Source organism: Vigna angularis, chromosome 7 (assembly GCF_016808095.1).
Source record: "Vigna angularis cultivar LongXiaoDou No.4 chromosome 7, ASM1680809v1, whole genome shotgun sequence".
NCBI lineage: Eukaryota > Viridiplantae > Streptophyta > Magnoliopsida > Fabales > Fabaceae > Vigna > Vigna angularis.
This window is the reverse complement of record NC_068976.1, coordinates 21,859,172-21,882,498: the sequence shown is the minus strand read 5'-3', so window position 1 is coordinate 21,882,498 and position 23,327 is coordinate 21,859,172. Positions and strand designations below refer to the sequence as shown.

Genomic DNA, 23,327 nt, shown 5'->3' with positions numbered 1-23,327 from the left:
TTTTTAATATAATTTTACGTTGTTTAGATTGATAGAATAAAGAAAAATGATAAAATAAATACTTTTATTTCCTTATTATTAGTTTTTATCTGTTTGATTTTGTGGATAAGTGAGAAGGGAAGACAATGAAATTGAGAGGAATAATATATGGGAAAAAATTTAGTAATTTTTACTATAGTTTTATGTATCTTTTATTTGTATCTTTTATCATTAGTATTTTTACGTGAAAGTGAAGGAAAAGAAATGCTAATCGTAAAGAGTATAATTTTATGTTAGAAAGTAGAGAAAAATATATTAAATTTATCAATAATAAATTTAAGAAATATTTTAAATATTAAAATAAATAAATATACATTTTGTTATGAAATTCATTCATAGCTAAAATAAGTAAAATTAGATTAAGCAATTTTTTATTGAATTTAAGATTAAGTAATTTACTAAAATTTAATTAATTTTTAATTTTTTATAAATTTAAGTATTTTTAATTTATTTTTTATTTAAAACATTCAATAATTTATTTTTTAATTTAGTTTTTATTGTATAATTTTTTTTGTTAAATAGATGAAGTGATTCTTATTTTATTCTATATTTTTAACTTACTACAAATTATGAGATTTTGTAATTCACCACAACCTGTTTTGATGATAATAATGATGATATAAAAGTTTAAATTAAAATAATAAATTTATCATTGATTTTATAATTTACATTATTGAATTAAACAAATTTAATAAGGAATTAATTAAAAATTAAATGAATTGTTTAAAATGTAATTATCCTTCATTAAAACCATTAATACACCTTTCAAAACAATTGAAATGATCACAGAATAAAAAGCAATTATCATAGTGACTGAGGTTGCGTTTCTCCGTTCTCAGTGAAGTCTTCTCCTTCAAGAAGACGAAGAATTAGAAGAAAGAAGGGTTTGCAGTGCAAGCATGGATGAAGCTGAATTTCAACGCCTTCTCCAACTCTTCCCCGTTGTTCGTTGTCGCGATTACTCTGTACCTCTCTCTCTCTCTCTCTCTCTCTCTCTCTCTCTCTGTTTAGGGTTTACAATTGTATGCCTTCTCCTTAATTTTTTTATCTCCATAACTCTGCATTAGTAATCTGGCTTCTCTGCTGGTTAAAGTTTCGATCTTTCAGAGACCCATGTTGTGATTTTTGCATTTCACGTAATGCTTCTCTCTAATGCAATTAAATCCTTTTTGGTTTTGATGTTAGTTTAAGGTGGTAGTGCAGTTTGATGTATATTAGTGTCTCAATTCTTGAGGAAATTTTAGGGGAAAGTTTTAGGTTACGAATACCATAAAACATGAGAAGGATTTGGTATGAGATCTTTGACAAGGTCCAGGAATGAATTGGGAGGACTTTATCGGTAAGAAATATATGGTTTCAGTTTTGGTGGTTAAATTGGGTATTTTAATTATATACTTATCGAGTTGAAAGAAAATTTTAGAAAAGATGTACTCAGTTTTACCTTGGGATTGAAGCCAGAGGCTTTGGTAGGAGGTGGGAGCAGTGAGCTACTATCGAATTTTGCAAACCAATGGTGTATTTCGTTGAAATGGATTGATTTTATGTTTAAGGATATTCATCTCTGTGGAGTTTTCGTGGGAAAAGGCTGTATTCAATTCATGGATATTACCTGGGTCCCTTCTCATGCCTTTTTGAGGAAACATCTGTTCTAAATACTTTCAAGTTTCCTTGTTGTGTTGTACTCTTTTTTTCTATTGTTATTATTTAGTCTTTTTGGAAGATAGCTCATCTCCTTCCTTTGTGTTCTTTCTCTTTTTCATATTATGATACTTGTTTTATAGAAAATTACCAATGTCATAGTATTCTGCGCCAACTTTTGAACTTCATTGAAACAATTTGAACATACTGAAATCCAAAAGTCTTCTCTTGCTTGTTACGGTTTGAAGGATCATTTAATTTAACTATTTTGTTCTTTGTTGGTTGATGAATGAGAAATACTTGGATGATGTTAGCGCACATGCTACTGGACCTATTTTAGAGACAAAACCTTGACCTTTCTCCTTCTATATCTTTACATCCTTTGTGCGAAGTTTGGATTATGAAGATTGCCTTACGGTTGGTAGGAGTTGCCCCGGAATTTGTCAATACTAGTTAATGTTATCTCATCTTATTCTTATTTTTTATTAAATACAAAGATTGGAATAATTTCCCATTTCTGTTCCACTTACATATGTAGTGTCCACAATGCTGACGTTTTATTTTATACGAATCAATTGGTTTTCTCTACCTTAAATTCCTTTACTCCTTTGAGTGGCATTTTCTGAAATTGTGATTCAGATGGAGCGTACTCTCAAACTATATATGATCCAAATTTCAAAATTTGTGTTTCTTTGCTTAAATAATTTACGAATTATATCTGAACATGCATTCAAGTACCAAATTGATAACAGTTAAATTTCAGGCAGAAGCAGCGTCATCCAGACAAATTCCATCTGGGGTAGCACAGAATGAGGTGGTAATGCTGAACCTGCATCTGTTATAGGCACGGATGTTTGCATATATATCATGCCAACTAACGAATTTGTATCTTCAGGTAAAGCAATGGCAAGATGCATGGGATGAAAAGGAAATTAACGATTCTGAGCAGCAAGGACTTGATCAACATGGTACAACTATCTTTGGGACATTTTTTTCAACTTCAATTTCCTAGAAAGCGCATCAACATCCATGAGTTGCATGGAAATATATTTATTTATTTTGGTTATAACTAGTAGGAAACAGAATAATGATTTTGAAAAATTAATGCATGCTATTCTTGTGTGAATTCTTCAAATGTACAGATTCATTTTGGAGCAAGCTAAAGACGGAGGCTGCTAGGAAGGTATTCTAAAATTTACCTGTTATTATATGCATATAAATTTGTTTCAGAATTAGCATCATAGCACATTATCAGAAATTTGTTTGCACCCTTAACAACTTTGAAGCTGATTATGTGAATATTGAAGTTTTAATTGGAAGTAATGGCATGTCTTAGATGCATCCATGGTTTAGCCTACCCGTCCATAAGAGGAATTTGACATATGAAGGGATGCATTGGTTTTTATTTGTGTCGTCAATTCCTTACTATTTTCTTGATTAAACCCAAAATTTCTATTTTCTATATTATTATTATAATTATTTGGAGTCCCATATGGTATGTCAATATATCAACTGTTTTGCATCATTGCCTCCTCCCTTGGGAAAACAGTAACCTGGTTTACTTGATTTGCCCAGTTGAAATTTCCACTTAATGATGGACCTTTATTTTGTCAAGAATTTTTTGGGTACTTTATTTTGTAAAGATAAGGATAAAAGCATTCCAATGTAATTTGATTTTGTCTTTTTGGTTATAGGAGAGAAACATTCGTATTATTGTTTTTGTCCATGAATGAATGTTACTCTCTGGCAACTTCCCTTTTTTGTAAACCTGTTTTTGAGAAAGTATAATTTACTCTTAAACCCATGCAAGCACAGTGGTGACAAATGAGAGAAGGGAGTTATGTCATAGTATTTATGCTTTAAGCCTATAAATTTGGTGATGTTATTGAGAATCCATGATATTTACCTGTCATTATTAAATAAAGCTGTCAATTATGCTTTGAGTGAAACTCAGCTCATTGATTGTAATGTTCCAACAGATGGATGCAGAAGAAGCAGAGAGATTTTGCAAGGCATTCCGACAAATCCATAAGAAACTAGTATGTGCCTTTTAAATTTCATTTATCTCATTGTTCATAATAAATACTACGAAAGATATATTTTCTCCCTGAAATTACAGAAAATGAAAAAAGGGGAAAAGAAACTAAAATTGTTGCTTCTAATGCAATAAATAGGAACTGTTTCCTTAATAGTATTGCATTTAACGAAATTTTTTGTTGTTTGATTTTATGTTTTCCATTATATTTTATTTTTTAGGTGAATGAAGAGTTGAGTTTAGATGCAGCTCGAAGCTTCTTAAAATCATCCTAGAGTTCCAAAGAATATGCTTTCAACATTTTCCTTGTGATTCAACAATCGGCCATTGTAATTCTTTTGTACTGTATCAAAGTGTTTTATAATACCTGTGACATGGCATTTTAATTTTTATCTGTAGTTATTTATTACTTTTGTAATATTAAGAACTAATATATCTTCTTTTTTTCATTTCAATTGTTTGAATTTCGATTTTTATGTGCATAGAAGGTGGAGTTTCAATCATTCCGTGTGGTTCTGATCGTGTCAGCATCATCGATAAAGTCTGTTTGTTAGCATTGATACTGAAATTAATTTGTACATTCTCAACTTACAAACCTATATATTGTAACTGCAAAAACACAAAACAGAAAAGAGTTTTTCTCTTTTTATCCTTTTAGAGGGAATTATGTACTTTTTAAAGTTATGTTTAATTTATTAAAAATAAAAACTATTTTGAAATAATTATTATGTCATGTCCATTTGTATCTTACTTGTCTTTAGGGCTTACGGCAAGTCATTAATGATGGTAACAGTTAATGGGTACCTGTGACCGACAAACACAAATCCCACATTTCCTCTAAAACATTTTTTTTCTTTAAATAGCAATATTTTTATATAAATTTAAATTAGGTTAAAAATATCGATTTTGAAAATTATATAAAAAAATTATACATTAACTAGATTTTTTTTTCTTTAATATTTCTGGAGTAACTTAGTCTAAAAATATTTGATCCACAAATTCCATAGGTACCATTACTTAAAAAATCATCACCATACTGCAAAAGTGGACAAGCCAACAACTTCTTTAATGTTCAAACATGGATCACCATTACTACTTATAATATGAATTGAATGAGATGTACCTAAAAACAATATTGCACAAACATGCTTAGAAATTATTACCATCTATCTATTTTTTGTTCCATCAAAAATCTGATTCATTTTACCATCTTAATTTTTACTCTTACTCAATTTTATTTTTATACATAAATAATTAAGTTTATGTCTTCTTATTTCTTTTAGTATACATAAAAAACAAAAACTTCAAAAATCCACCACTTTTTTACCTCTCTCGCTTTGCCAAAAATATTTAACAACTTGGGAAATAGGCATGCCAAAATATGTTTCACATGAGTGAAATGTTCTTAATATATATTAGGCTAAATATTCATTTATCTTTATTTCATTTTTTTTATAATATAATTTCATACTTTTAAAGCCTTCCAATTTTTTTTTTAATTTTATTTCAACAAATTAATTTAGTCCTTTATATTGAAATTTTATTGTGATATCTTGCATTAAATCTATATTACTATTCTTTATAGATAATATAATGTGATTAAGAATGATAATCTATTTTGTAGTATTGTGTGAACTTTTCACGATTTCAACAATAATTATCTGTGAATATGAAATTAAATTTAAATAACATTTAACTTTTAAATTGAAATATATATATATATATATGTGTGTATATGTATATATATATATATTCCCTATTTTCATATATATTTTTTCTTTTAAATTATCAAAAATATCTTATAATTAAAAAAACTTATATTAATTTTTCTTTAATCTTTACTTCTGTAACTTTTAGTTACACATTTTATCATTTTTATTTAACATCTATTCAATTGTTATTTAATACTTATATACTTATTTTTTTCTTAATATTTAACATTATATATAAAAATTTATATTAAATACTTGATAATATTATAATATAATTTTTTATACAAAATATTTAATTAAAGATAAAAATTGTATATCTATTTTAAAAAATATTTAAAATAACATAATCAAACCTATACCCATTCCACCTCCATAACGTATAACTATGTGGACCTCCATTGTTATGGGAAAACCACGATTTCATAAAGTTGTTCACATAATGTTTATCTAAATTATCCTTTTTCACTCTAAATTCAGTTTTTTTATTACTTCTGTTAAAAAAATGTCTAAAAACTATATACAAATATATATTAGATGAGGTTAAAAAATTGTATTCATTATTCTTTTACTTAAATCTATTTTGTAAAATAATTATTATATTTTAAAAATTCAAAAAACAATATTATTTTTTAAAAATATCATGACATTTAAAATTAGAATGAATTTTATTAGTAAGAACTAAATTTAGAAAACATATATTCGATTTTTTATTTAAATTACCTTGATTTTATTGTTTACTTTTAAAAAAAAATAGCTTAAAATAGTTTGTTGACCTAAGATAAAGTTAAATGGAGTTGAAAAATATAAAGAGACTCTTAAATGATTTGTTAGGTCACAGAACGAATCGTGTAACACACTGTCTCTTTTGTAATTATTAGAACCCAATAATGGCTTTGTTTTTTTGTATTTTCTGGCGTTAAGAATTTAGCTGCAACGGAGTTTTTGAGGAACTGAATTCTGATTATTTTTTTAATACAACAAAAATTTAAGTGTTTCAATTTTAGTGAATTATATATATATATATATGATAAAAATTTAAAATATATTTTTATATTTTTAATTTTTTTGTAATGCAATCTGTAAAACTTAAATTAAATATGATTTGAGAACATGTTGTTTTTAGTAATATTTATGCATGAAAACTAAATTATAATTTAGTTAATATAAGAAATATGTGTTGAATATATTAGTAATTTTATTGTCCATTTTTGAAATGAATGCAAACATAGAATGAAAAATTGAAATTAATATTATAAATGCGGATAACATAAATATTATTAATTAAGATGATAACAGTAATAAGAAATAAAAAATAAGTTATAAAGAATGACAATAAAAAACATCATTAAAAACCAAAAATATTTAAAAAAGAATAATAACAGAGAACAATTATTTCAATTGTTAACAACTTTTTTGTATAATGTTAATTATTTTAATTAATTGATAAATTTCAAAAAAAATATTTTCTTTTCCTTTTAGAAATTTGATTATTCAAAATTGAATTTTAATTTTCAGAAAAAAAAAATAAAAAATCAGACACCTAAATACCAAATTTGAACCAAAACAGAAGTGTGTTATTTAGGTAATTATTTGGCATACTACGCTAGCTTTAGAAAAAAAATGGTTTCTCAGAAAATAGTTAGAAAAATCACTTTCACTTATTTATTGAAAATTAATTACGCATGTTATGTTGCATCATCTTATGACAGTGAAGTCCATTTATATATTTCTATATGAAAGAACCTGTGAGATTCAATTAACATTACAAACAATATTAATTTGTAAAGATGTTATTTTTAAATGTTACTTATTTATTTGCTAATAACAGTGTTATCATCATTAACATTTAAGAAAACTAAAATCAAATGCAAAGTAAAAGAAGAGGCAGACAAGAAAAACATAATCTATTATATTAGAAACATAGTTTAACTCCAAATGACAAAAATGAAGAAAAATAATAGAAACATGACAGAGTATAGATAAAAATACTTATTCATTTAAAGAAATAAAAGAAATGAACACATATAATTGTAATTAAAAATATATATAAAAATAGTTATACTTTATATAATAGAAAATCGTGTTTTAAAATTGATAGATGTTTAAGATTATGAAATTCAATTATTTTAGTACTAAAAATTTAAAATATAAATATAACTTTTATAAAGTTATTTAAAAACACATTTTTTTAGATTTTTCTTTTAAAGTGTTTTTTTTATTTTTTTAAAGGATTTTTATTGTCTATTCTCTTTTTGAAAATCTGGAAAATTATGATGAGTTCATCAAGATTAATCGATTCGTTTTCTCGATAGGATAAGTTGGTTTATGTACATTTCTAAATCCATTTGATGTTTTTTTTACATGTGACTCTTTTTGGTTTATATGTAGTGTTTGAGTTTTCTTTGCTAGTATTTGCTAATCACTGGTCCTAATTGTGTCTCGTAGTTGTGTTTGCATTGTTCAAAGGAGCAGTTTGAGCTTCATGTGGATCTAAGGATATTTTAAAAGGTCATCAAGTTGTTTGATTTCCTTTCACGTGATAGAAACTAGTTTATTTAGTGTGTGTGTGTGTGTGTGAATTTGATAAATCTGATATTGTTGGTACGTTGGTTGAATATGATTAGTGTTTATGTCTGAATTGAATTGTGTGGTTTAAGGACTGAATTGAATTTGTTTGTTATCTGGACTGTTGTGACTAAGAGAACTGAAGAGCTAAGTAATTGAGCAAATTGATATAAGTTTCAATGTATAACAATTGTGTTGAACCAACTATTTGAAAAAAGAATCTCAATTTGAACAATTGATTAGGTTCAAGTTCACTTAAATCACAAATATGAGTTTGTTGTAAATTGATATAACATTGAGTGCAACCTTGGCTGTGTAAGTCTACGAGCATTTTAACTTCAGACCACTAAGTGTCTCTTTTCACCATTGAGTGGTAGTAGGACACTATTGAATATCATCTTTCATACAAGTCTGCAATAATTTAGTTCTAGGACGCTAGGAAAGGTGTCATTGAGCGCGACTTTTTGTAATAAAAATGGCGCTTAACACTAAGATTGAGGTTGAGCGCCACCTTTTACAAGAAGTCTAGTGTTGGGCAGCACCCTTGAGTGCCAGTCTATGTGTTTAATTTTGTTTTTCTTCTTGGTTGTTTGGTATTGATTTATATAATCTTTAAGTATGCTTGTGAGTATGATAACAATGTGTGTGAAAATGAGGATTTTTGTCATGAACATGTGTGGTATTGTTAGAGAATTTCAAAGAGAAATTATGTGTACTGGTGATGTGTAATGCATGCATTGACATATCCGAAGTTCAGAGGGAGGTATATTGATATTCTACCAATCATTCAACTCATATAAAGAGAAAGAGTGAGGGGAAAAGAATGGTAGAAGGTTCTAACCACTAAACTTTAGGTCCTAGGCGCAAATGAGACTAATCTTATGAGTAGTAAGGTGATGATAATCCCTATGTTTATGATTTTGCAAAGCATAAATAATACTACAAGTGCAATCATACAGTGAAACCCTATGTCAAATGCATGTATCTAAATAATTGAGTTTAATGTCAATATTTATATGTGTTTGAGTTATTGTATTTTATCATTGTTTAATTGATATTTAATATGATTTAATCGTCTTATGATGTTTTTTTCTTTTCACATTAGCTTATTTTGTCTTTTCTTTTTTGTTTTGTTGTTCTTTTGCTATGATTATTTTCTTATATGAGTAGACGATGAGGTAGGTGATTATATGTCTTTGGTGAAAGAGAATGATATAACATATTATGTTACTATAATTATTAAGATGAATAAGTGCATTAATATTTTATATATTTATTAATTATCCATTATGTGTTATCTAATTTTATAATATTTTATTTATTAATTTTATACTATTAAATGAGAATGAGATGATAAGTTACACATTTGAATTTACTAGAATATAATTAAGTAGTATGATAGGAATGATTATCTTAGGATATTGAAATGAAAACGACTAAGCGCATTACTTTTTGTCTGTTTTATTTATTGAATGAATTATTACTTTTAATATGATTATTACACTAAATTTTAAATATTAATAATACATTTAAGTTCATGGACATTACTAAAATAATATATTAATGAACAAGGATTTTTTTAAAGAGGGTGACATGATTTTTTCACTCAATCTATGCATATGGTTGTGAAATATACTAAAAGTATGTTTAGATAAATTTCTCAAAAAAATCATTTTGAGAGAGAGAAAAAAACTTTGGTATAGAGAATTTGTTGTAGTTTAGCAAAGTAGTTCCACTTTTAAGTTTGAAGTGTGCATAAACTTTTGTCTCATTCATAAGAATTGTATTGAACTGAAGGAAGATTCTGAGCTATGAAATAAGTGTTTTGTAAAAGAAAAAGTGATTTGTTTTCAAAGCAATTCTTAGTAGCAAAGACAGTTTTGTTTATTTTAAAATCTTAGTGACCTAACCTAACTAGTGACCTAACTACCAACTGAAAACTAGTTCCTCTTTCTCTGTCTCCATTCAATTCAAATAATCAAACAAAAAGTCATAGTCATATTTCCCTTTCTTCCTACTCTTCTTCTTCTTCATCTACCTCCCTTCATTCTTCTTCCCTCTTTCCATTCTCCCCAATTTCTTACCTTTCCTCTCTACACTTTTTCAGGTCTGTCTCCTTCCCAATTTCTATTTTCTTGCCTCCCATATGAACTTGCCAAACAAACTCTCAAATTACAAGAAAAAAACATAATTTTGTCTTCTTCTGGACTATTCATTGAGCATGGTTGTTTTCCATTGAATGCCTTTTTTCAAAGTTTAGTTATTTATTTACTTTTTGTGGAATTGGGTTCCAAGCTTCTACTGAGTTCTTGCTCAAGTTTTTTCCTTTTTTTTTTGTCTGCTGTGATTCAGCAGCAATTAAAATTCCCAGAAGCATAGTTTATCTTCCTGATCTTAGAAGGGATGCATTTTCTCATTTATACTCTGCTTAAAGTTTTCGATTTGCTGTTGGGGCACTAAGCACAGAACAAGCTATTTATAACCTTGTGGCTGATTATTATTGATCACCATTTTTGTGACTATGGCTATCCTTATTTGAATTGGTGGAAAATGAGGAATGAAAATCACTTCACACGTGCTTTGCAAAATGCGGAAAGGTTGTAAGTGGAGGAAGAAACTCCTTTATATTACAACCACAAATCCTGGCCCTCATTATTGCACCAAAGCAAGTTGGAAGTGATTTTTTGCCCACTACAATGAGGATAAAAAATTTGAACATTTCTTCTGTCTAACTCCATTTCATTTCTCTCATTTTCCACATGCTCAGACAAACATTGTCCCCATATGTTTGGATTCACGTTAGATGATCCACGTTGATATGCTGGCTAATGTTTGGATTTACATGTTAGGTTTCCTCTCAAGAAATTGATTTTGCTTCTAGAATTTATTTTTGGAGCTGAAATAATTATTGAGTTTTACTGCTGACATACTTTTAGAATTAAAACATCTAAACATGAATCATATTACTTCAAAATCAATTGCAACTAACTGTGATTCTTTATTAACTGTTTTTTCTATGACATGGCATCATCTGTAGTAAATGGATTCTTTAAAGGGAAACTTATTTTTTTTGCAATTTTAACTGATTGTGAAAAAAACACAATTTCAATCCGGAACAGTATTACTAGCCACTGACTCTCTTTCTGTGAAGATAAATAGAAGCATGATATGCAGATGAAAATATGTCTCTGCTTTCTGCCTGGAGATAGAGATAGCTAAGTTTGGTTTGAATAGGTTCTTCAAACAAAGTACTTACTCTCTCATATCTTTTGCTAGCTCCCTTTAACCTATCACTTCACCATGTCAAGTTTGGAGGAACCACTTGGTCTTGACAAATTGCCAAGTATGAACACCATTGATAGGATTCAGAGGTTCTCATCTGGAGCTTGCCGTCCCAGAGTAGATAACTTGGGCATGGGAAACTGCTGGATTGAAGGACGAATTTGCAGCACATCTAACAGCTGCAAGTGAGTCATATATTGCAACTCTTGTTAGAGACTGATACATTTCATTGCTCTATAATTCAACCTTTATCACTTTCATTGTATAGTCTTTGATTTTTACCTGCCGACTATATCACAATACCTTGCATCTTTATGTAGTGAAGATGATGAAGAGTATACAGCAGAGACATTCCCATGGAAAAGACAAACAAGAGACTTATCCCAAGATAACTCCTTCACTCAGAAGACTGTGACCAAAGGGAGGAAATCAATGAAATTTGGGATGACTGATGATTCATTCTCTGATAGCCAAAGCAGTCCAAAATGCCATACCAAAGATTTGCAAGGTTTAGCATATAAGGTAATTCAGTGGCTGCTGCATTATTTTTAGTGTTCTTTGTTCAAGTTTTCAGCTACTAACTTCTGCCTCTTTGTGTTTCCAATTATGTAATATATATTCTAAACATTCTGTTGTCAGTTTGTTTTATTGCATTTCTTTTTCTGGTAATTAGCTTATTTTCAATTTTTAATTGGATAATGGCTTGATGCAGTTTCTGAACTGTATACCAAAGTTTGTTAAGATAGTAGAAGTTGGTCCAAGGGATGGATTACAAAATGAGAAGAACATTGTACCTACAGCTGTAAAGATTGAATTGATTCATAGACTAGCTTCTACAGGGTTATCTGTTATTGAGGTTACAAGTTTTGTGTCTCCCAAATGGGTCCCACAGGTACAACTGCTTTACCTTATTTGTGGTAAATTGATATTGATGATTTTATAGAGTGTTGGGTTGAGTAAATTTGTACCAAAGTGCTTGTATCTGAAATTAGTTCTCAATCTCATGGATCATGTGGAGGCTTTTGGATGGCTTCTGTTGGATAAAAGTCATTCAATTGTACAATAATTTAATATCTTTCATGGAGAAAAAACTAGTTCAATTATAGAAATCTGAATGACTTATTCCATTCCATCTGATTTTGAATCATTATGTTTCTTTATCTTATAGTTGGCTGATGCAAAGGATGTAATGCAAGCAGTAAATAACTTAGGGAGCATCAGAATGCCAGTTCTGACCCCTAATTTAAAGGTACAAATATCTTGATAAAACCATAAATTGTACAATTTATATTCCGATCTGTGACATGTTACATTTGTAGGGTTTTGAAGCTGCAGTAGCAGCTGGTGCCAGAGAAGTTGCTGTTTTTGCATCGGCTTCTGAATCATTTTCAAAATCCAACATTAATTGCAGTATTGAAGAAAGCCTTGCTCGTTACCGAGCTGTTATTCGTGCTGCTAAACAGCTCTCAATTCCTGTTCGAGGGTATGCCATTAATTTTCTTCTTAATCATTCTAAGATAACATCATATGATATCACTGTCTGCTTCAATATCGGTAATGGGTAAAACCTTGCAAAAGGTGGCAAGGCCAAGGTCAAATTCCAGTAATTGGATGCATGAAAGTGTCATATCATATCAGTTGATATTGTAGATTTTGCTGACACAACATTATTTCTCTACTCTCTTATTCCACATGACAAACAGTTTCTTTACATTGAAATGTGATAGGTATGTATCATGTGTTGTTGGATGCCCGGTAGAAGGACCAATCCCTCCCTCAAAAGTGGCATATGTTGCTAAAGAACTTCATGATATGGGTTGCTTTGAAATCTCCCTTGGTGACACAATTGGAGTTGGCACACCAGGTAACAACTTATTCTGTACTTTGGAACTTTAAGCAATATATGCTTGATAGACAAGATTCTCTATTATTGTAGACATCCTGCGTATAAACTTGATAAGGTTGATGAATGTAAAACTAAGTGTCTTTTTTCTGTCTTTTACTGAGAATGTTATTGGTTTCTGGTATATTATCCTTGTACTTATATTGTGTTGTTTTCAGGAAGTGTAGTTCCTATGCTTTTGGCTGTGATGGCTGTTGTTCCAATAGAGAAACTAGCTGTCCACTTCCATGACACTTATGGCCAATCCCTTCCAAATATACTTGTGTCCCTCCAAGTAAGTCCTCAACTAAATTGCTTGGTTGGACCTTTCACTGTGTAAAACTTGTTGAGTTTATCAGTTGTTTCATTATGATTGTTTGAGAAAGAATAAGCAAAAGGAATACTGGTGTAAATGCATGACAGTATGACAAACTAGTGTTAGTCCAATGTTGCATGGACCTCAACCTCATTACATATGTAACATGTTTGGTTATGGTTGAACTGTATACTGTCAAAAACGATTTTTCTTCACTTGCAACGATAGCATGCAGACATGCCATAGATGAATTTAATTAGTAATTTGTATGTAAACAGATGGGGATTAGCATAGTGGATTCATCCGTTGCTGGGCTTGGTGGATGTCCATATGCTAAAGGAGCTTCTGGAAATGTTGCGACTGAAGATGTTGTGTACATGTTGAATGGAATTGGTGTGAAAACCAACGTTGATATTGGAAAACTTCTGTTGGCTGGTGACTTTATCAGCAGCTATTTGGAAAGGCCTTCAACTTCAAAAACTGCCATTGCCTTGAACCGAGTTACAACTGATGCCTCCAACATACCATCATGATTCATCTTCTTAACTTTACCTTCAAAGGAATATTTACATTATCACTCATCACTGCATACATATATTATGTTCCTTTCTTCTTCTGCATGCTACTACCAGAGGAATAACATCTTCACTCTGGAATCACTTAATTTCTAAGTAAATAATTAATTTAGTCCTTCAAATTATATACTTAATTTCGATTTTGAAAATTCAACGTGAGAATTTTCCAGAAAGTGCTACTGCGGTCATGATTTGCAAAATCAGTTTTATATACTTAATTTTTACATAATAAAATTTAAAATCCTAAAGCATCTTTGGATGTATTGAGTATGGTTTAGCTTTACGGTAAATAATTGAAAGTTTAATTCAAAAGTAGTATCACAAATGAGTAATTTTATTATGTATGAAATTTTAACGACGTGTTTATTTTTCATATTTGAAGTAAGCAATTCTAATTCACAGATAATAAGCTATCAGATTGAAATAAATATATTGAAGAATTCGTATTACTATTTATTCGTGTAGGATGTACAGGTGTTCACTATTGGGTTGTGTAGAATTTAATCAAATTCATTATTCAACACACATTTTAATTATATTTTTCATACATAATTCACTCTTGGATGAGTTGGATTTAGTTGGATTAAGATATTGAAAAAAATTTCTTATGTTTTTGTTAAAAATTGTATTTTTCAAGTACTTATCTAATTTTAAAAAATATAATTCTCAATAAATCAAATCATAATAAATTTGTCAATTTAAGACATTCAAAAGTATATTACAATCGGTCCATAAAATAAATATGGTCCATAAAATAAATTTACGAATGAGTGTCAAAGTTAAAAATAAGTCAGCTAAATTTTGTTCATTTTTTTTAATCAAAATTTTATAACCAGACGTATAACAGGTTAATGAATTTGTGGGTTGATCCACTTAAAAAATATTAATTTATTTTTCATATTTATCACATTAAAATTAAATACATTAACTCAACTCATTATTTTATAATATTTTTAATAGTAACAAAATCAAAATATTCATTTATTTTATCAAACATTATTTGTAACATTCCAAAAATACAATATAAAACCATATAGAGAATCATTACATATTAACAATACTACAAATCAGTTCAACGTTCGTCTAACATGCAAGTAAGGACGACCGTCTTTACATAACAGCAAAGAATATAAAAACTAACACTAGCTACTACGAGACCGAATAGTGTATCAAATAATATTAATACCGAACGGTCTTACAAAAGGTACAACTAACACCAGACCGGACGCTCTCAAGGTTCGGCCTTCACTTCTGCTGCGTCTTCCAATACTTCTTCCAGCAACTCTTCTCCTTCTGCTCACATCCACACGGATGATCATTGCAACAGGACAACGACAGGACACACAACAAAGACAAAAATGATAAACAGGGTAAGCTTATGTAATTTAATTTATCCAATCACATCATACAATATTCATAACAAAACCAACAATGACCACATCATAATTCTTACATCAAGGCATGCAAATAACGACCACATGACTCTGACTGTCCGGACTGTATGAATCTTGTGTAGCTACGACGTTCGTGCACCCAAGTAATGTAATAACTGGGATACCCTCAACAGCTGCCACCCGAGGTTAGTCCGTTCCATCCAAATTAACCACAAGGACTAGGACCTTCTGCCATTCCCACACGTGACTTACTCCTCTCTACATGAGAACGAGTAATCATGGAACATCAGGATGAACGCCAGCTAAGCTTTGCCCACATTCATACTTTACCAATCAATAACCACTTTCTGAAATATTCCTCCCTGGAATACTCTTTCATAATCAAACTATTTCATTCACATCACATTTCAAATTCTCTCTTACATTATCATCCATATATTCAAAGGAAATAATATCATACGTTCTTATCATAGCCCAAGTACGACTGGTATAACAAGACCGAGCGTTACTCACCTATTTCAATAAACAAACTCCTAAGAGTTCAAACCGTACGCCACGAAGCCTAGGCCGAGTACTAAGACTCTAGGCCGAACACCTTTTAAAGACCAACACTAACTTATACTAAGTAATAATACTGACGAGAAACTATGAATTAACGAACGCTATCTAGTTTGAATAAATACTCTGATTTTAAGCACAGTAATACTATATTACAGAAAACAAGACCCAGCGCTTGGTTTAAGACCGAGCCCTGTAAAAACCAAACACTATTGAACGAACGTTGGTCCAAGACCAAATGCTTATCAGGAACGAGCGCTACTGAGACTGAACGCTTGATCCAAGACCGATCACTAATAAACTCACATAAAGCTGTTTAGAAAGTCTAAAGAAGGACTGCACTTAAGCCGAACACTCATTATACATATCTATTATTATAACCCGAACTCCACTAACGAAATTCCTTGTAGAAGAAGAACTTAATGTAGACGGACGCTTAAAGAGTAACAGAATGGTTAATATGAACTCTAGGTCAAAGTTTAACTAATACTATATAGTATTACAGGAAGACTCTTATACTTTATCCTCAAAACATGAGAACTAAGGTAAGACCATGTACTCCCAAGAAAATCGAACACTCGCTAATGACGCTCGACCATGCTAATCACCTTTGCTCAGAACACTACGGTTCAAATATTGAACTTTATCCCAACTCAGTTACAGCTTATATCATACGTTCATCCACACATCCAAACCAGCAGTACAATTATATTTCATACTCCTCGAATAATCACACGTATCATGCAAGCATACAAACATTCCACACAACAAGCTAAATTAAATTATATAAGCTTCCCTTACCTCGACACGTAACCAAACGCTCAAACGAAGCAGAATAGAGCTTTCCTCTACCAAAGAACTAACGTTCGATGGTCACATTTTTAGGAATACTGAACTATAGAGAAAACCAGAAACATTCAGAATACTACCACCCACTCGGGCGACCAGAACTAGAGAGTTGCATGCGAGTCTAACCGAACGTGCTAAAAGAAAAAGAACTCACCAGCTCAGAATCACAAACTGATCGGTTTAATTGGAAGCTCTTGACGCCGGGAGTGCTCTAGCGGTGCCTGAGAGGTGATCGGAAGAAGAAATGGTAAGGTTTTCTTAGAGAGAAGGAGGAGATTTTAGAGAGAAGAAGGAGAAAATGGTTTCAGCAATGGGGAAGAAGAAAGGCATGCAGAGAAATGGCACGACATTTGAAATTTGGCCTTAAATAATGTCGTCGCCCAAAACGAACAGCCACTCCCATGCAGCCACATGTTCTTCACTAACTGAGACGCTCACTCACTTCTTGCCACCTGGATCCCACTACTTGGGGTTTTGGGTGCGATTTAATGGGGTCTGACATTATTTATTATAAATATAATAATTAAAAATTACAGTGTAACTTACCTAATTTAATAAACAAATAAATTAATTTAATAACCTACATAAAAAATTATAAAAATTTGGTAAAAAAACTAATAAATAATTATTGTTCTTTAACCACACTTAAATCCATTTAATTTATGAGTTAAGTAAGACGAATCTAATTTAACTCATATTTAAAAAAACTAAAAATTTTCTAATTCAAACTTATGATAAACGAGAATAATTCACGGATTAAATCCTTCTTAACATCTAAAGTCAACAAATAGATAATTTATACTAAACATATCACTCAATTATTAAAAATAAGTTAATTTAGATTACTTTAATCGTTAAAAATAAGTTAATTTAGATGGGTGGAATTTGAACCGATCATAATTAAACTCATATTTATTTAATTGGATTTGATTGATTTCAAACCAAATGAACATTACATTACCAACCAATTATGCATAACAATAAATTGTATCAATATTGAATAAAAATGATTTAGTTTTTAGAAACTAAAAAAACAAATGAGTTATTATATTTTTATTACAATAAAATTACTCATTAAGATTGCACAAATATATTTAATTTAATTTAAAACACAATATAAAAATATTTTTTAATTATTAACAACTTCCATAAAAAGATTAAAGGGCAGATTAAAATATATGAAGTCAAAAGGATCAAATGTATTAATTAATAAAAATAAAAGGAAACCAGTATATGAAATGTACCTTTAAAAGATAGAACAATATTATAATGTTTAACTGAGAGAACGAGGTTAGCACAATTGTCAAGTTATATATTCCAATTTAATATAAGATAAACTAAAACAAGGGAACCAAAAATATTTTTGGCATTTAGCTTGTTAACCAAGAAAATTTATCTTAAAAATGTTGGGATAATATCGAACTAATAGAAAATTTATCTTAATATAACATTCAATCCAAAAATTTTAAGAAAATAAATTTGTTATTTTAGACTTTTTTTTTATCCACCTTTATAACCAACATACACTTTCTAACACATAAGAAGTTGCATTCTTGTACCATAATGCAAACCCCATAATAAAAATGTCCATGCCATTGCCATCATGCACTAAAATGTCTCCCTTTTAGTTTTAAATTTCTACAAGAAAGTTGTTAATTATTTAGGGAAATTGAAACTAGGGTTCTTTCCGTTAAACTTTAGAAAAGCAAGAAAAACATAGTTACCCCTTTTACGAGCATGCTGATAAAGAAATTTTAATCTTTGACAGTGTTGGTCTTTTTGAAATACGAAACTGTAGTTTGTGTCATTGTGTGATGATGTTCTTGGTAGCTCGTGACAACACGAATCTGACAACACTCATAGGATGATTTCATCCTCCTACGTATCATGTCAATCCTAAAATAATAATACAAAAACTTCATGCCCATGCCATCTTCAACACTGCAAAATTTACCATGCAAATTCAAATTATCTGTATAACACTCACAAAACCTAATTATGACATTATCAAAGACAAAGCTAACTCATGATGATGAGGGACACCACCACTCTCAAAGTTCAACTTAGCAAAATCATTGTCTTCTGATCCTGTTAAGTCTTCACTGACAAGAGACACATTTTCTTCTTCTACTTCTTTTTTTTCTTCTCTGTCAAAAGATTAAAAAAAAAAAACATGCAATTTGTTGAGTACATGAGGCTATGATTAAGGCAAGGAAATAAATTGGTGCACAAGCAAAATGAAATAATGAAGGTTTCTTTTTTACTTTTCTTTTGGTTCCCTTTTTTACCAGTCAAAGCCATGGCTCCCCTTTACCATAATTGGAATCTCAAATGCTTCTACTTAGAATAAATGACATGATTTCTTCGTCGGTCATGGCTCCTGCAATGCATGGGACCTTTCGTGTTCTTAGAGCCAATCTTATTGTTGCTTCCATTCCAAAATAGCAGTCATTTAATACCATTCTACTTGTTTGAATTTGTGCACCATATATTCTTGTTGCTGTATTTAAGAACAATCATTGTATTCAAAAGTATTATCTCTATTAGATTATAAAAAATTGTATTTTTTTTATGCGGGTCAGATTTAAACCCGGCTCATTTAAATCCGGTTCATGCGGGTTGAACTCGTGGTGAGCCGGGTTGGCCCACCAACCTACTACCTAATTTTATTTTATTAAAATTTAATTTTAATTTTAATTTTAATTTTATAAAAAATATTTATTATTTTGTTTTTGCTTGAAAAAATTATTTAAGTCCCTTATTTTCAAAATTAATTAAACAGTGAAATTTGGGAGTGATTTGAATTATAGAAATTTTGTAATTTTTTTTTATTTAAAAAAATTATAATTAAGTGAGTCAGTGAGCCAACCTGTTTACCCACCAACCCGTGGTGGGTCGGGTCGGGTTCGAATTTTTCTAACTCGCTAATAAATGAGTCGGGTTGGATTGGCTCATTAAGTGACCAACCTCGTGATGGATCAGGTCGGGTGGCCCGTTTTGATACCTCTAGATAAATTAATCCTTTTATATGAATATTATTTATCTATTATAAAATTCATAAGTAAAATATGTATATAATATATCTGTATGGAGAAATTTGATAAGAACAGTTTTAAATAGATTTCTTGAGACATGGATGGTTATTGTCCTTAAGAATGAATTTATCTATAATGCAATGGCCAACAAACAGAATCGGCCACACACAAACTCAGTCGCACACAAAATGAGTCACACACAAGCTCAGCTACATGAGTTCGACCATTCAAACTTGGTCACAAGAAGCTTGTCGACATGAGTTCTGCCAAAACGAAGAGAGACATCGAGAATTTTGCAATATAAATCTATTTATAATATATTTGTAAATAACACATATAAATATGTTATTTATTTACGAACTTTTTTTTGTTATGGATAAATCATAATTATCTATAAATTTTAACTATTATCTACGAATTTTGATAATAAGTAATTGTTTTTTTTAGTGAATTTTATCATTAAAAATATTTTTTAAAGATAAAATAAATTTCAAACTCCAAAATAAATAATAAATCAAATGTAATAATCAAACCTTATTTAAACGAATTTAAAGTTGAAATAATTTTGTTTTTATTTTGACTAAAAATTATATAAGTAACATTTACTTTACTTTTTTTTAGTGTCATATGTCATTAGATATTTTATTCATAATTTTAAGGCAACTATTTATAACTTATGTTATTACTTTTCAAAAAATCTTTAATAATAGTTTTACGGAAAATATTCTTTGATACACTTAAATTTTGTACATTCAATTACATTAATTTTAACACTTTTATGATCATTTTATCTTTATATTTTGTGTCAAATGATATAAAAGTATGTTATAATATTGTTACTCTAGTTTTACTCATCAGTTAATTACATGTAGAAAATTATACGTGGATAACTTCTATATTTCCACTACTATATATCCTAAGATGTTATGTTAAGAATAAAATAGAATCATAATGATATATACTAAATTCTAAATGATAGGAGTATTTTCAATGAGTTCCTTCAATGAAAGGGTATTATTTTATGGTGACTTACCTTGAAATTGGAGAAAAAAAATATACCTTGAGAGTTAAATTGAGTTATTATTTTTTATAAGAGCACCTTCATGTGAAAATTTGTAGATACGTTTGTGTTTCATTCTAAGGGCATGGGAAAGAATGACATGTCTCTGCCATGTTCATCAATTCCCATTTTCCAATAGAGATTACAGAAATTCATGTTTAGATCCTAGTGAAATAATATATATACTAAGTGTTATAAAAACCATGGCATCACATTCAACTAAAATGAAAAGCCAAAAGCTTGTAATCTACAAAAGTAGATTTTTCATCAAATTTGTGTCAAGTTTTGCTTGTCTTAAAGCCAAGGGGGCCATTCACCAAGGAAGTAAAACAAATATAAAAATGGCCACAACCAAAAGCCATGAAAGTTTCCACTTTTGTAAAGTGAGTAAAGACAACATCATTCTTTGTAAGAAAAAGATTCATGTGCTAGTTATTAACACTTTCATGGCTTATATTTGTCAAACCCCCCACCACTTTGACCAAATTATATCTTTCTACTGTTCAATCTCAAAATAATTATAAGTATATATGTACACAGAAATTGCTCTTGTGACTTACATGTGCTAGAATGAGACTAAATAGCATGATCAAACAATTGTGAAATGCTAGAGCCAAAATTAACTTAGTGTTCTTTGCAAAAGATTATCTCAGAACCTAAGATCTAGTGTAGCATTTGATCATGCTTCTAATATGCTGCAGCATATCTTTTGGAATTTTGTTGTTTGCAGTCTGATATGGCATTATGATCACAGCTAATTGTTCTTTGTTTAATGCTTAAAATCCTATTTCTCCAGTACTTTTGGTTGGTTAGTGGATTCCACCCCACTTATTGAAATTTACACCTGATAGATTACTATATGGAGCCAAAAGGTACATCAGAGAATATTAATTAAAATGAAAGCAACTTACTATTGCATATATGAAGTAAAAATATGAACAAAATTACCTGATAAATGAATAGTCAAATTTGAATATAGAAAACTAAACCTTTTTTTATAAGATCATTGTTCAATTTCTTCCTTTTTTAACCTATTATATACATGATGAGTTTCTGCATAATTGTGATCACATCACACAAGATAAAAGAAAAACAATCTAGTGATGATTTATTTGATAAACTGACTTAGATAGATATGCAATGATATTATTCAAGTTCAAAGCTCTCTCTCACACACATTCATGCAGTGAAAAAATATGGATACATGAGCCATAATAAGTTATCAGAGTAACATCATCTAAGCTCCAACAAAAATAGCAAAAGCTCTCTCTCTCTCTCTCTCTCTCTGGTCCATAGTTGTTTCCCAAGTAAAAAGCATCAAAACACACTCTGCAACATATTTATTTGCGTTTAGGCACCAACCCCTATGCTATGCTATGCACATTCATTGACTCACACCTCTCTTTGACAATCCTCATTTTCAGAGCTCACACTTCAAGGTTCCTCACACCATACACACACTCTCAGCAAAAAGGGCCACCCTCCTTCAAAACCACAATTTTACTTCCTTTCCCTTCTTCTTCTAACCTTTATTTTTTTTCTTTCTGAGTGTTTCTAGCGACACCCTTTTGCAATCTCATCCAAAAGAAGCTGATTTTGTTTCTTACTTTACCGGGTTTTGAGCCAATTGTAAGCTTTTCATGCACCATCTGCACCTAAGTGAGAGCATGAGGTTGATCAATCTACCACCTTGTTTCTCATTCCTACTGTTGATTCTGTTCTTGTCCATATTCTCTTCCTCTGCTTCTGAAGGGTATGCAGAATCTCAAAGCCTTACAAATGAACCTTTGTCAAATCTCAGTTACCTTAATGATAAAGGAGGTTCCAGACAGAATAATGGTGAAGCTGTTCTTGGTGATGAGAAAAGGATAATCTACACTGGTCCTAATCCTCTGCATAACAGATAAGTGCAGATTTTTAGTTCTAAAGGGTCTTCTCTCTGTAATTTGTATATATACATATATAATTTTTTCTCTCCTTCTTTTCTTACTTGTTTTCTTGTTCTTTCTGCCATTTCTTTTCTTGTGAGAGTCTGTCACTTATTTTTCATAGACCAGTTTCTTCTGGTGTACTGACAATAACAATGTGTAAGAATGTTATGTTACCACTCAGTATCAAAGAAAAAAAAATTGGCTAATTGGTTTTTAATTCCATAATTCTTTTGGACTGAAGTTTAATTTCTGTGTACAGAAAATGGGAAGGATTTTTCATTTTTGTGTTGTTAACTGGTCATTTTGATAGTAAACTTTAAGCAATTATGGTAAAAACAAGTTAAATAAATTTATCACAAATGACAATTCATAGTTAACTGAAAATGGAAATATGTGTAAGTTCATGTATTATTTTTTTTACTCTTAGTTGCATTAATGAAAATGAAAATGAAATAA

The 23,327-nt window shown here is 29.8% G+C and overlaps 2 protein-coding genes across 5 annotated transcripts; both read left to right on the top strand.

Moving 5' to 3' along the window:
* The first annotated feature begins 820 nt into the window (after positions 1-820).
* LOC108337301 (uncharacterized) lies at positions 821-4,363 on the top strand. 3 transcript variants are annotated; one of them, XR_001832899.2, is made up of 7 exons: positions 821-1,004; positions 2,441-2,491; positions 2,573-2,645; positions 2,820-2,860; positions 3,657-3,716; positions 3,934-4,041; positions 4,201-4,363. XR_001832899.2 is itself a non-coding variant. In XM_017573795.1 (6 exons), the coding sequence occupies exons 1-6, from the start codon at positions 939-941 to the stop codon at positions 3,985-3,987; spliced, it is 345 nt and encodes a 114-aa protein (XP_017429284.1). In that variant the 5' UTR covers positions 822-938; the 3' UTR covers positions 3,988-4,167. The 3 variants fall into 3 exon arrangements, 1 of the variants encoding a protein (XP_017429284.1); XR_001832898.2 differs by having other exon boundaries at positions 4,198-4,363; XM_017573795.1 differs by lacking the exon at positions 4,201-4,363 and having other exon boundaries at positions 822-1,004; positions 3,934-4,167.
* A 5,587-nt stretch (positions 4,364-9,950) lies between these two features.
* Positions 9,951-14,193, top strand: LOC108337445 (hydroxymethylglutaryl-CoA lyase, mitochondrial). Of its 2 annotated transcripts, none has more exons than XM_017573975.2 (9): positions 9,951-10,096; positions 11,266-11,456; positions 11,592-11,793; positions 11,984-12,163; positions 12,440-12,520; positions 12,591-12,754; positions 12,999-13,135; positions 13,333-13,448; positions 13,748-14,193. In XM_017573975.2, the coding sequence occupies exons 2-9, from the start codon at positions 11,290-11,292 to the stop codon at positions 14,000-14,002; spliced, it is 1,302 nt and encodes a 433-aa protein (XP_017429464.1). In that variant the 5' UTR covers positions 9,951-10,096; positions 11,266-11,289; the 3' UTR covers positions 14,003-14,193. The 2 variants fall into 2 exon arrangements, with proteins under 2 accessions (XP_017429464.1, XP_017429465.1); XM_017573976.2 differs by lacking the exon at positions 9,951-10,096 and adding an exon at positions 10,147-10,833.
* Positions 14,194-23,327: the final 9,134 nt, after the last annotated feature.